The sequence below is a fragment of the Scatophagus argus genome, chromosome 19 (genome assembly GCF_020382885.2).
Source record: "Scatophagus argus isolate fScaArg1 chromosome 19, fScaArg1.pri, whole genome shotgun sequence".
NCBI classification, from domain to species: Eukaryota; Metazoa; Chordata; class Actinopteri; family Scatophagidae; genus Scatophagus; species Scatophagus argus.
The window spans coordinates 14,794,524-14,808,876 of record NC_058511.1 but is presented as its reverse complement, the minus strand read 5'-3'; the positions used below and the strand labels follow the sequence as shown (position 1 = coordinate 14,808,876).

Genomic DNA, 14,353 nt, shown 5'->3' with positions numbered 1-14,353 from the left:
AGAATACATCCTTATGTGCAACGTGCATTATTAATCGATTTTCCATACGTTCCAGTTCTTATGCGCATGCATCTTTCACATTAAGTCCGACTGAGCTAAGCTCTGCAAACCTGTGTTTGTTTGTGTGTAGTGGATGCTTGTTTGGACCTTTAAACCCACAAAATAACATTAGTACTGCATAATAATACATTGATAATATGTATTTAAAGACCATATGTCATTGGGCTACACTGAAATTACTTTATTTGGGACCTTAAGTGCCCTTGTATTTCTTAAGGCTTACTTAACTTATCAAATTGACTGTTATCCAGCTACTCTTGTTTAGTGTATTGCCATTGTGCATTGTGAATGTGTGTGTTTGTCTGCTACAGTATCAGAGCTTACTGGTTCATATCACTGTTAAGTAGCCAGACAGGTAACTGGAGTGGGGGATGTATCCACCTCAGTGGGTTCAATCTGTCCTCATTGGGCACATGCAGAACATGCGCCATAACTCAACATACACACACACACACACACTGTGTCAGGTAACAGCTACTCAATTATTTAGCAGCCACGAAGAGCGCCGTGAAGCAGCAACCAGATTCCTCCACCTCTTAGCAGCACATCTGAATATTAATGATCCACAGACAGTGACGTGGGGACAGAAGAGTGCAGGGACAGAGGGAGTGCGAGAGAGAGGACACTTGTCAGAGATTTGGGGTAAAGACTGCATGAATTTTTGGTATAAATTATTGTATTGTAGGCTGGTTCATCAATATTAAAAAGTGTCACAATAGTTTCCAAGTTTAGGTTACTGCAAAGACTTGACCATACAAATTGTATAACAGACTGTTAGATAGTACCTAATGATCTGTGGATCTACCTGTAGACCAAATGCTCATGCTAATGCTAGTTTCTTCTCTGTATGACATTACAAGAAAACTTTGAAGCCTTTAGAGCTTCCAGCTAGTTGGTCACTTTTTTCCTTGAAGAAAATTCATATTTGGTTGAAGTGAAGATATAACTGAGCATGATAGGCTGAGAGACAACTTAAGTAAGCCAAACTTGTGAAGACATATGCCCATTTTTGCCTTTATGTATCCTTAAGTGAACAAAAAAGTGCCACAAATACACATAACAACAGGTAGCATTTTACTTTTACTTTCAACGTTAGTACAAAAATGTATTTAAGAACAGTGAATACAAATAGAAACATAAGTCTGTGTGCAGTCTGCACTTCATATTATGACTGGTGGAGATCAATGAGTTGAAATTCCAGAATATGGTCAACATTAACCAGATCAACATATAGCTACCAAAGGCTGAATTCAAATTGCTAAATAAGCTTAATCAGAGTTTGAATTTTTGGCACTGTAACACATAAATGACTCATCCTGTATGTTGTTTGTTTGGAAAGGAGTCCTGTTGGTGACATAAATGGAACAGTAAAATCAAAGAATAACAGCTTTAGCATGTTTTTCCAGCAGCTGTTTACACTATTCCTCAAAACAGCTTTGTACAGGTTTTGACTACTGCCCAGTCCTTAGTGTTTCATTCTGTTCACTTTTTAGCTTTCCTGTTTATTTCACCTTAATATTGCCCATGTTTCAACATATAATTTCTTAAGTTCTTATCTGGTTCTCAAATGTATCAGTAAACGTCAGTCCTGTCTTCTCTTCCCATTGGACCTTTTTCTGGCCACCATCACTGCCCCTCTATCATGTCTCCCTGTCTATGTATTAGTAGTCCATACTGTGTAGCTGGTTCTTCCTGTCTGTCTTCCCCTGCAGGGCTGCGGGAAGCAGTGGCAGATTCAGGTCTGCCACTCGACGCTGAAGAGATGAACGTAACTGAACTGAGTTCCTCTTTGATCCATTCATTCCTCCTCCTGCCATCCCTCTCTCTCCTCCTCCTCCTCCTCCTGCTGACAGATCTCTTCTTTTGCCCCTCTCCTGCCTGAGGCTCTTAATGACCAAAGTATGTTGTCTCTGTGAGGGGAAGGCAGGAGGTTTAGACCCATTCACCAAGAGTCCTGGGGGGCCAGTTTGGGTCATCCCTACCCATGTCATCTTCCTGCCTCGTCCGTCTTTTAGCCCCACGTTACGTAGGCGAGGAAGTGGGGCAGAAGGTGACGTCTGTGTCCTCTCCACAGTGCCCAGGTGGTCTCTCTCTGAGGGGTGAGTGGTGTGTGTGTCGGCTTCCAGGAGCATCCTGGGAGATATACCGTTTTTTTCTGAGGAATAAAATGTCTGCAGCTTTTCCAGACGCTCGTGGATGCTCAGGTGGTGAGAGTGGTCGTCCTGGTGGCGGATCTCATGGAAGCAGTCTGACCCAGGGTCTGCTGCCCCGTCTGATTGAGTTGTCCTGAGCAGATGTGTGTGTCGTACTGGTCTAGACGTGCTGCTGTCTCTGATTGGTTCAGCAGGTAAGGGAACTTGGCAAGGGGCGGAGTCACAGAGTTGAGATGCAGAGCTTTTAGGAGGTGAAAGATGGATGAGTTCCCTGTCTCCGAACACAGACACTGGAACACATGAATTCACAGTTGCATGATAGTAAGTCACACACAGTACCGAGCTGCAACTTTTGTGTGTGCCTGTGTCATAAATCTTTACCTTCAGGAAACAGCGTCTCTCTGGTGTCCAAGGTGATGGCAATCTCCTCATCAGTAGCCCCATCCTCTGCAGACAGACGGGCGTGGGAGGGAGAGGCAAGGTGAGGAGGCATTGAGGGGGAGGCAGAGTGAGGAAGCTGTGGTAGAGATGGAGAGGGTGGACGGTTCTCTGCATCCTCTCGGTGGTCCATTCTGTGCAGATCCTCCGGTCTTTTCCTGTTGTTCTGACATTCAGTTGTCTGCTGGGTTCTCAGAGGCCTGCTGGACTGCTTTGAGCTTCTTTCGTTGGTCGGTTCATTCTAAAAAACAAACAACAACAGGAGGACAAGTACCGTCACAAAGGGGTAACAAGGACTGTTGTGACCTTACATCACCTCAAATGTGTATTCAACCATGGCTGAAAATAGTTCCCATTCTCTCCTGTTTGAGCAATGTTTCTCAGAACCTACAGTGCCCAGCTGTTTTAGGATCACTGTGCCTTTATTAAAGTAAAACTATATATTTTTGACTGTTTGTAAAGATTTGTGTGTTCATGGGAACAGATGGACTGTAGTTGTGTTTACGATGCTATGGACGAAGTTACCTGTTCCTGAGTCTTTGAGTCAGTGTTATTCCTTTCTCTCCATGTAGTCTTGCTGGGAAGACTCCAGTCATTGCTCTCTAGCTTCTGTCAAACAAATCACAAACTGTTAAAAGAACACAAAGTGGTTGTATTTATTCATTTTTGAAGTATGGTTATATTGAACCTCTGATGTGTTACTGGCATCAGGAACGTTGTGTTTAATGGTATTAATAATAGTGGCAGGCTAGTGTGTGTGAGACTGAAAATGTGATGTGAACCTTGCTGGTCTTGGCTCCTTTCTGGGTCCTGCTGAGCTTGTTGAGCAGCAGGTGATAGTAGGCCATGATGGCGGAGGGTCGGTTGTTGGTGAGTGTGTGTATGATTTCAGAGAGGGGGTAGCCCAGAGTCTCTGTCATGTGTGCCAGCACAGATGAGTTGAGATCCTCTGGACACAACCTGGAAAATAATGTGAGAGAGGGATGGAAAAACAGAACAAAAATAAAATGTGAAGAGTGAAGCAGAGAGAAATTTTAGGGGTCGTTAAGGATTTGTTGGTAAGGAATGGCCAGTAACTGAAGGCTTTTGGTTGGAAGACTTTTAACTGTGAGAGGAACAGAGCTGAACCCATTCCTGCTTCATTCATGTGGATTTCAGAAAATGCATTATTGCCAGGAGGAGCCATACATGATTGCATTTCCACTCTGCGTAAAGTGATAAAAGCCTTTTAGTCATGCTATAATATACAAAGCTGTTACCCTACTGGCCACAAAAATTTTCATTTTGTTAGAAAACTTGCAGTGATTTCCTTCTTGGTTCTTTTGCCCACATTGTAATGTTTGCTGCAGGACTTTCCCTGAGGAGAGTCTTTGTGTCTCGCTTTGCTCTCATGGTGCAAACACGCACACTCAAGTTGCAAATATATGTAGTAGTGGATTTATTTTTATTTTATTTATTTTTGCAATAATTTGCAGGTTTTTTTTAGGATAAAATGGACATACATCAACTATTTTTCTTGTGTTCTTATGTCATTTTATTGCATTCGCTCTTGGGTTTATTGGTAGGTCATGTGTCACAAGTAATCACACAGGCGTAGATCTCTACCTGTTTTTATGAGAGAGTGTGTGTAGCGGTTTCTTGGCATATCCCTCGTTGATCCATCGTTCCTCCATTGCAGCTCTAACACTGGGTCTCTTAGCTGGGTCTGGCTCCAGGAGAGACAACACAAATGCCGCTGCACCTGAAGGAGGAGCACAGAGTTTTTTGTTTTTGTTTTTTTTTCCCATGTTCATAATTTTATATCTCTGCGTTCGGATGGTTTTGGTTCTCTTCAGATCTACAAAGCATTTTAGGGTCTTTCAGGTCAATGTTTTTTGGTTTGCTTTACTGTTTTGGTTCACTTTTGCTGCTCTCACTGTGTCATTTTTGTCTGCTGCTCACAGTTATCACCAACAGTAGACAGGCAAAGCAAGTCAATTGCTGGTGGCCATAATGGGGCATTTGGCAGCCAACAACTTAGATGATTCCCTCAGGAGTTAACCGGAGAGTGACTTACATTTGCCAGGTGGCCAGAAACACAACTCCAAACGAATACTAGTGTTGCCCTGTGTTATCCTGATAACAAGTCTGCCACATTAACTAAAAAAGACATGTGAGAATATGTCAAGTGTTTTGTTCGCATTTTCCGTTGCCAAGTGGCCTGAAAATCAGTTATTGGTGGTTTAAGTGCTGTAATCAGTCAGACCCGTACATAAAAACATCTGACATCTGTGCATAGTTTGCTAGCATTCATCTTGTGTTGCCTACATGAACATCAGTCAAGACCGCACATGAACAGTTGCTATTCTAAGCTCAAGCAACTGCTGGTCAGCAACCATCTTGTTATAAGAATTAAACCCAAATGTGCTTGAAAGAGTTTATGGTAGATGGTTTGTTCTTATATACTGGTATAAAACAAAGTGCTTCACTATGCCTTCTATTCCCCACACGCTGGTGGCCATGCAAGACTCTGGCCTAGTCAGAGAGGAGTGCTTTTGGGTTAGTGCCTAGTGTGGCTAAAGGGTACTTTTGCATGCAGATTGGGTTTACAAACATACGTGCATTTTTTAATGCACACCTGCATTTGTACTGTTCTTGCCAAAAAGCTAAAATAGCCAGTGCTACACAAATACTTCATGCTGCCAGACTGATGTCACTCATTGTGACTTCACTGAAACTGTATCGGACAGAGGCAGGATTTCCCTTCAGGTCAACCAATTCAGCCTGTCAGCCTGTAACACAGTCAGCTGTCCTGTAACTGCCAAGCAGCGTTGACTCCAGATGGGGATTCCTGATAAGGTTCCACAGCCTCAAGGAACAGATGGGTTCAAGCAGAATGGCTGCCACATTGACTGAGATAAGCCAGTACTGATCTATTCAGTTTGCTACTATCAGTCACCAAGGTCAACTCAGTTTGTTCATCACTGATAGAATCAAATGCACCATTTGTTGATTTTAAAGTATAATTTGTGGAATAATAGTCTCTGGATAGGATTTGTTCACGGTGTTAAAGATGACATTAAACAAATAAAGTAATTTGTGAGATTTAAAATAATATACAAGCATAACATCACCAAAAAAGACCAAAAAAAGTGCTGACAAAACAGATGAATGAACTAACAGTCCAACAGGAAGTACTGTGGCAAGAAGATGAATGTGTGATTGTTCAGAGTTCAGGAGAGTTTGAAAAACAAACACATCCAGCGGCAGGATACAGTCTGAAAGTTAATGTGGATGTCTCACATGCCCGTCTGTGGCAGCGATACAGTCGCTAATCTGATCTTGTCACAGTTTCAGAGCATCAGAGCTGGATTGGTTTTGCCCACAGTAACAGGAGCTATGTTTGTTTGTGGTGACATGGCGCCATGACAGAGTGTAATGGAGTGACTTGAGACCAAAATAAAACAGAGACACTAAGGCCACTGTGTACTTGGTACAGTAAATGTGGAAGAAAAGGAAATAAGTGAAACATTTTTTCCTTCAATTATGCTTCTTATGATAGGTCTGTAGAGAGAAGACTGGATCCCAGTTTGTGTTTGCAAAGAGTCTTTGAGAAAAGCTGGACAAAAAAGCTTTCATAATGACATTAATACACCTTTAGGATACCACATGCAGTTTAGATCTTTAGTCAAGTAGTCAGTACTTGACTGTCAAACAAAACGGATACTACTTTGATCATTTTCCAATTTCTATTTTATAGTGCAGGTTTATTTTGTTCATGAAATGTTTTGCTAAGTTAACCATAACATATTTTTCTCATCTCTTTTCTGTGGTTTTGGTTTTGTATCCTGTCATATCTTGCACACATTCTTATATTTTATCTTGACTGAGATTTACTTTTGAACAGTAAACTGTCTAATTTTTGCAAACAGAAAAACGCAATGTAAATGCAGTCTTTTTTTATTTCTGTTTATTTTATTTATTTATTTATTTTTTTTAGACAGGTCAAATGTGGAGTTACCTTTGCTGACATCACTTGGGATGCTGCTGATCTCTCCGTTGACCATTTTCTGGTGCAGCTGTTTGATGTTGAAAGGCTCAACAGTGAAGGGCAGAGTCCCTGTCAGCATGGCAAACATACTCACACCTCTGCACACACAGGCAGAATGTGAAATAAACACATTTACAAGATGTATACACAGAAAGTCTCTAATTTGTTTCAAACAGAAAATAACACCTTTCATAAATTCTCATGCACCTATGATGGAGCAGGCCGGACAGCAAGCCTCCTCAACGGACACAATGAGACTTTATCACTTACACGGACCAGACATCCACTTTGGGTCCATACTTCCTGTGAGCGAGCAGCTCGGGGGCTGCGTAGGCGGGACTTCCACACTGGGTGTTGAGGAGCTCCAGGGACAAAGACTCTGCCTTCAAAGTGTTGCTCAGGCCAAAGTCTGTGTGAAACGTAATCATTTTAACAATGGAGTGCATGTACAGATGTACTGGGTAGGCCTAACTAAGACAGGTTCTAGCAAGCTGATCTGTCCAATATTTTGTACTGGTCTGCTGTCAGTCAGATTTCATTGGAGAGAGCAGGAAAATTAACATACCCACAATCTTTATGTTGTTGTGCTCATCCAGCAGGAAGTTTTCAATCTTTAAATCTCTAAGAAAAGAAGAGAGAGAGAGAGAGAGCTGTTAGGTCACAAAGAAAGAGTGTGGTCCACTGTGGTACTTTCATGAGTACTTAGTGTTTAATCCTACAAAAGTTTCTAAAGCATTTTTTTCCTCACAGCTCAATGTTTTGAAGCAATTTACTTGACAGACACTATGGTGGTTGGTCAATTTCAGAACTCCTGCAATGTGTGTTTGGCCTTACTAAGCTTCTTCTGTGTATTTATGGACAACCAAATGAGATTGGACCAGACTGGACCCACAGAGGCAAAAGGAAACCAAAGCTAAATTTGGGTTTGGTTACAGCTCAATCTTTAAAAACGGCGGTGAAAAATGGTTTTATCTGCAAATTTTCTGGATGAACATTTAATGCTAATTTGGGGGATTAGTTTCTTTTGGACCTGTTCTGATTTTCAAATCGCCAAACTGAAAATTTCCGGTTGACACGAAGCTCCTCCTGATTTACTTTGCTCTTCTCCACTGAGGTAATGTCACTGTGTTCACCTGGAAAAGTTGCCTGACTCCCCAGCACCCCAGTCTCACCACCAACCACACGGCCTGCTCTAAAACTACCAAGCTAAATGAAAATCTGCGGTTGGGAGAGAGAGAGAGATCCCCTATAAACTATAGGCTGGGAATCAGCCATGCTCCTTTCATCTGCCTTCATCTAACCAACAGACACTCCGGGTCTCAGAAATCCAGAGAACACTGCTCACATAACCCGAGAAAAGTTCAAAGACAGATGGAGGGAAAAAAGAGGGCAAAAGAATGAGAAAGAGCGAAAGCAGACATTGTCATAAAGGAGAAAATGTATGTGGTAAACCTACTGGATGTGGGTGGCATGAGGTGCATTTAAGTGCAAATTTTCCATTTATATCCAGTTTAATCATCTCTGTGTGGGACTGTGGTGCAGAGTGTGAGTGCCAGTGAGTGTGTGTGAGCACGTGGGTGTTTGTGTGTGTGTGTGTGTGTGACAGAGAGAGGTGCCATTGAAGGGTTCAGAGCGACGTCGTTGAGGGACTTCATTAGAGAGGAAGTCCATGATGTTGTGATGATGTGTGAATCATGGCGCCGGCGCAGGATGATGAGGTCATTGCCTGGTAATCACATTCCCACCTTCAGAGTAGCCAAAATCTTAAACTAAAGCCCAGCACTGTGCACATTGTGTGTGGTTGTAGCATACGTGTGTGTGTAAGTGAGTGACTGTGATTGTGATTGTGAGTATTGGGTCTCTAACACCTACACATGCTAAAACGCCACTAAAACAACACAGCAACAACCAGCTCCCACACTGCACTGTACCATATATTGCTTTCCATGTGGTGTTTCCTCGTGTGTGTGTGTGTGTGTGTGTGTGTGTGTCTTTGACCCTAATGTGCAACCTACAGCTTCTGTGTGCAGGTAGGCTTGACTCTTTGTGACATTTTGAGACAATATCATTTGAGTGTCCTTCTTATATTTACTTAACTGTTTTGCAAAATCTCAGACTGGACCAAGTAGCTTAATGTAAGGAACAACATCATATGCTTGACTGGTTGACTATTATGCCAACCCATTCCGCATGGTTTTGGTAATGTGTGTGTCAAAAGATCCAGTGTCTGTACCATCACATAGCAGATCATTCAAAGCTTCACTTAAAGAAAAAAAAGCTCTCAGCACAAGAAAACATAATCAAGTGTGGACTAAGCGTGAGAGGATCATGAGAAGACGCTTGCGGCTATGCAACAACTAACTAACTCAGCATGAGGCAGATGTCTCTTATACACTCATCAGTATCTCACCTGTGTACTATGCCGTGCTTGTGCAGGTGTTCCACCGCAGACAGGATCTGACGAGTGTAGCGCCGCACCTCCCTCTCCTCCAGCCTCTTCCTCTCACAGATCCTGTCCATCAGGTCTCCCCCTGCACAGAGCTCCATGGCCATGTAGTAGCTGTTCTCTGTCTCCAGAGTCTGACACAACAGCAGCAGATATGTGATAATCTTTTAAATACAGTCTCCAATTTCTGTACTGCATTGTTCATAGGTCTAAAGGAGGTTTAATGTGTACCATTTCTGATGGTTTGTGAGTGAGTGAGTGTCAGTGTGTGATTGTTCGTGTTCATATTTCATTTTTCTACCTCTAGCAGCACTACGACGTGTGGATGTCGGATCATCTGATGAATTCGAGGCTCTCTCTTCATGTTCTTCAGCACGTATGAGTCCTGCCGCGCTTTCTTTTTGTCAATCACCTTAATGGCCACCTAACCACACACACACACACACACACACACACTTTCATAACCTTAATTTATCAGGGATTTTAAATTGAAATTTTAAATGGGAACAATCTGCACTTTCTTATTAAAACTTTTCCAAACTATTCCAAATTACTTGTTCACATCATTACCATCATTGCTGAGAGTGTCATGTCTCAGGTGGATAACTCTGATAACTATTTAGTGTCTTAACAACCAATTTTTGCACAAGATGGGGATGAGGCAGGGGAAAGCACTTGTTCCTTAAAGGTGATGCTGAAAATGATTCAGCTTGTTCAGGTAACTGTCATGTGTCTCAGATAACTAACCAGGTAAACATCTGGGCGTGAATGACAATGAACTGTTGGTGAGTTTATTTCCAAATTATATTCCATTAATACTGTGGGTAAAAATTAAAATCCAATTTTAAAATGATCCTGAGGTCTACAACAGTGTGTGTTTAACTTCACCTCTGTAGGGCTTGAGGGGAACAGAGGTTAAGAAGAGCAAACACCCTGGGAGATGAGTTCGGTCGTTACTATGGCAACCAGGTCAGGTACACATGAGCCAGGGTCAGAAACTCAGTGACCAATGAAAGTAAGTTACACGTACATTTATACACACATACACACTGTGCACACACTCTTCCTGCCTCCACTGCACAATATTGTCCTGGCTTACAGCCAACACCTCAAAAATACACAAAATACCAAGTACTTAGATATCCAAACATAAGTATGGTTGTCTTTTAACCTGCTTGGTAGAATATTCCAATTTTGTTTTCAATCATGCATAATTTGTCTGAAAATGTGTTGCTTTCATAACATGCGTAACAACAGTCAGATCACAAATCTAATTGCAACAGTGTAATTATGTCTATATGTCATTTGATTTTTCAGCATTTTGGTTATTTTTTATAGAATTCAAGACATACCGAGCAGAAGTAAAACCCCTTTAAGAGTCATGGTTATGAATGTAATTACAGATGGGTCTGACTGAGTTTTTGCGCACATAACAAGAATAATAATAGACCACTGACTTTTTCAAACCCAACTCAGTATAATTATCAGTCACAAGTCCACAAGGCACAAGTTGTAACCGTGTAATCATAATGTTGTACATATGTGATCTTCTTCTTAGCCAGTGTGCCACCCCTGCGGGCTGAGGCATCTTACTCAAGAAAGAACCGACCTTTTCCCCCGTGCCGATGTGTAGACCCTCCATCACCTTGGCAAACGACCCCTTGTTGATCATTTTTCCCACCAGATAGGACCCCACCCGTTTGGAGTGGGGGAAGCTCCGCAGCAGCTCCCTGGGGACCTTCAGAGAGGGCAGAGGCAGCCGCTCCCTGCCCAGCCCCGTGGCTTCCCACTGGGACACGCCGCACTCTCCTTCGCCCCCTCCCTCCACCACCATGTCCTCCGGAGCAGGCTTCACTGCTGCAGCTGGCATCCCGGACAGGGCCCAGGCCCCATGTGGCCGCCTCTCACGCACACACAATCAAATCCAAAACCAGGAAAGTCCACATAGAACACACACACACACACACACACACACAAAGGCTGACTGCAGAAAGCCTTCCTCAGGAGCAGGTGCGTGTCTCAGGCTGCAGATTCGATGTCCTTCCACTCTCGGGTAAGACTATCCTTTATTCCAGACAGTTTGATGGAAGATTCCTGTTTTCTTCTTTGCTCTTTTACCTTTTATCAAATACAGGTGCCACAGCAGCACTCAGCACTGGCTTCTCTCTCCTTCTCTCACTGTGTCTCTCTCTGCCGGTTAGTGGATGATTAACCGTTGTGTTCTTAGGTCAGCTCCAGTGATGAGGAGGACATTCTACACCGTAATTACCCCCTCCTCCCCACCACCGCCACCACCACCTTTTGCACACACTAAAGGTACACATGGATACTCACAGTTACACAGTAACCATTCATTAACCATTCTTATTTTACTTCCTTTAGTCCCCTTCCTTTAGTCTCCTCTCATTGTCTTCAGTGGGAAGACAGATCAGGGTTGCTATCACACACTAATGTGGACCAGTAAAAGAAGGACTGGGGAGAGCCATGTATGGAAATCAGCTGAAGACCTGGAAGCCAAGAAATGCAGGCCAGAGATTTTAATTTTTTTAAGCAAATAAGCAAATAATAATAATTTCAACGTGGCATTCTTCTAGAAACATACTTCGCATACACTTTCTTCCCGAGAGTTTAGAGATGAGAACATTGGTATCTGCATGCTAAATATGAAGCTACATCCAGCAGCTGTTAGCTTATCTTAGCTTAGAAGAAAACGTTTTGAGACACTGTGTTTTGTTAATGTGTTTTGGATTAAACACATGACACAGAACTTGTTACTTAGTGCTTTAGAGGTGCTGGCAGGTGGATTTAGTCACAATTATTTCTGTCACTGCGTCTAAGTAAAATGGAATATGCACGCTGGGGTTTCACTGGTTTAGCAAGTTCATAACATTAAAAAAATCCATAACGTTCTCTTCACAATTGTTGCCTTCATTACTGACCTCTGCAAAGAAATGACTTCTTGTTTGGGCTGGAGAGGTCAGAGGTCAGGGTCGACAACAGATCAGCACCCTGGCAGCTGGTTGGGGCTCAGTGTCTTTTCTTTACAGGCCTTTACAATTGGTTTATTACCATAATGACTACTACAATTTTATTTGATGAGTTTACATGATAACATCCATAATTACAGGTAAAACCCAAACTGGAATTATGAGGTTTTCATGTGATATTGATGATATGATGTAGTGCTGGGAAGAAGGATCAGAGCCTCAGAGGTGTGTGTTACAACAGTGGTGATCAATGGAAAGCAGCAGTGAGGTTTTGTGCTGATGAGTGATGGCCAGCATTGCCGTGCATAAGCTTTTTTTTTTTTTGCTACTGTGTGTATTAAAGCATATGTGTGTGTGTATGTCAGGGTCAGATTGCAGTGTGTTGCTGCACGATTCTTCCTCACTCAGCTGATGAAAGGAGGGATGGAGCTGCATATCCGCCATGTAACCCAATACACCCACACACTCTCAGACACACACAACCTTGCACAACCTCTAACTGAGCAATTGTAGTTGCCAAGTGAAGCTTCTAGAGTTACTTTATTTTGTTTTAAACATGTTGATACTGTATAATTTGATTTGGCATTCAAAGCACACATACAGTTTCAGCAGCCATGACTGTTTTCCTCGGTTTTTGTATGCACTCAGGCCTTGTTAACGTTGGTGTCATCACAATCTAAACACTTTGTCAACCTCCTTTTTCCTTTTAGGTAACCGTGCCAATATTTTAAAAACTCTTTACGAGATACAACCAGCAACACAGACCAATTCAAAGTCCAAAGTGTCTGAGCCATAACCAAAATGGACACATAAACATAAAATCAAAAATCATACTGTACACTTGTGTTAACAGTTTTTCCAGAATATTCTGAAATAGAGCTGCGAAACATAAAGCCGTCCACCATTAGTGGTTTTACATCAGTAGAATATGAAAAATGCTGTGAAAACATTAAACCAAACTCCATCAAGAAAATCACTAATTTTCCTACACAAATGAATTCTCTCATCTTAAGCTCTCTCTTCTTCATGTGTGCATGCACGCTCGTACGCCAGGAGCCCTACACTTCATAAATGGGTCTTAAGGCCCTGGCGTGTGTGTGGGAGGAGGTGTTAACACACACTCCCTAAAGCCGGGGAAGGGTGTCAAGCTGTATCTGGCTCTGTACTGGATGGCTGCAGAGGAAGAAAGAAAGAAAGGAAGAAAGTGTGACCAAGAGAAGAGACGATGTGTAGCATCTATGCCCGACAAAGTGACAGATGAGAGACAGGAAGTGAGTGAAAAACTAGCAACTATAGGGAGAGGCGGAATGAGTGAAAAGGAGAGAAACCGAGCTTCACAACTGAAAAACAAATGTGAATTAATAAGACCTCAAGAGGCTTTTTATATAACCTCCGCACTGCCATGCTTAAATGTTTTGCAGAGGCTTTTCTGTGTGTGTGTGTTAATGTGTGTTTCCATGGTTCAGAAAAGGTCATTCTCACTGCCAGAGACCACAGTCTATTTATGTGTGTATGTGTGTGTGTGTGTGTGTGTGTGTGTTTTTATGCATACACACATATTTGTAAGCTATTTCTAAAAGCACTGCGATGTGTGTATGTTTGAGATTATGATGCATCCACACACATGCATACATAAGCCTTATTTACATGCCTTACAGTGTAATTATGTGCGTATACATAATCGATTGTGTGTGTGTGTGTGTGTGTGTGTGTGTCTGTTGCGTTGGCGCACAGGAATGCTGGCTTGCCTGTAGGACTTGGCGACCTTCTCGGCGGTCACATTAAATGAGAAGAGAAACCCCCTTCTGCTTCCTGCCTGTAATAAATGGATCCCCAGCAACCATTAAGGCATATTTTAACACCAAATAACTCCCCAAAACCACACTAGAACAGACGCAGTCAACCCCCACCCTCTCAACATCTCTCTCACTCTCTCTGTCTTCTACTCTGTTCCTTTAATTTCTCCCTCTAGCCCATTGCGTTCTTACAAAAAAAAAAAAGAGCACAAAACTGAATGTTAGAATGAGATCCTTTTGGTTCCACAGCGTGATGTACTTCACAGTTGTACTCCGTAGCCTGTTGGAGTGTTTAATGAGAGTTATAACTCTTGACAACAGCACTGACTCTCTTAAAGCTGTCCTTTTCTTACGCGTCCTTCACATGGTTTAATGTAGACATTTGAGCTTTGTTGATGCATCGACATGCATCTCACAAAGTCTCACAGTGTTTTCATGCAGCT

At 42.4% G+C, this 14,353-nt stretch overlaps 1 protein-coding gene across 1 annotated transcript; it reads right to left on the bottom strand.

Moving 5' to 3' along the window:
• Window positions 1-1,261: 1,261 nt before the first annotated feature.
• On the bottom strand, window positions 1,262-11,073 carry LOC124050856 (hormonally up-regulated neu tumor-associated kinase homolog). The gene is made up of 11 exons (XM_046373783.1): window positions 10,737-11,073; window positions 9,429-9,551; window positions 9,092-9,261; window positions 7,247-7,302; window positions 6,952-7,090; window positions 6,652-6,779; window positions 4,257-4,392; window positions 3,434-3,611; window positions 3,177-3,260; window positions 2,595-2,892; window positions 1,262-2,503 (listed from the first exon to the last, which is right to left on the bottom strand). Exons 1-11 carry the CDS (start codon window positions 10,995-10,997, stop codon window positions 1,722-1,724), a joined length of 2,355 nt encoding a protein of 784 aa, XP_046229739.1. The 5' UTR covers window positions 10,998-11,073; the 3' UTR covers window positions 1,262-1,721.
• Window positions 11,074-14,353: the final 3,280 nt, after the last annotated feature.

Bases quoted from the DNA above. Each gene is read 5' to 3' on its own strand.
- LOC124050856 (XM_046373783.1), bottom strand. From the start codon at position 10,997: ATGCCAGCTGCAGCAGTGAAGCCTGCTCCGGAGGACATGGTGGTGGAG. The intron at 9,262-9,428 runs GTAGAAAAATGA...CTGTTGTGTCAG, and splicing joins ACGTCGTAGTGCTGCTAGAG to ACTCTGGAGACAGAGAACAG. The intron at 2,893-3,176 runs GTAACTTCGTCC...TTTGTTTTTTAG, and splicing joins ACTCAAAGACTCAGGAACAG to AATGAACCGACCAACGAAAG.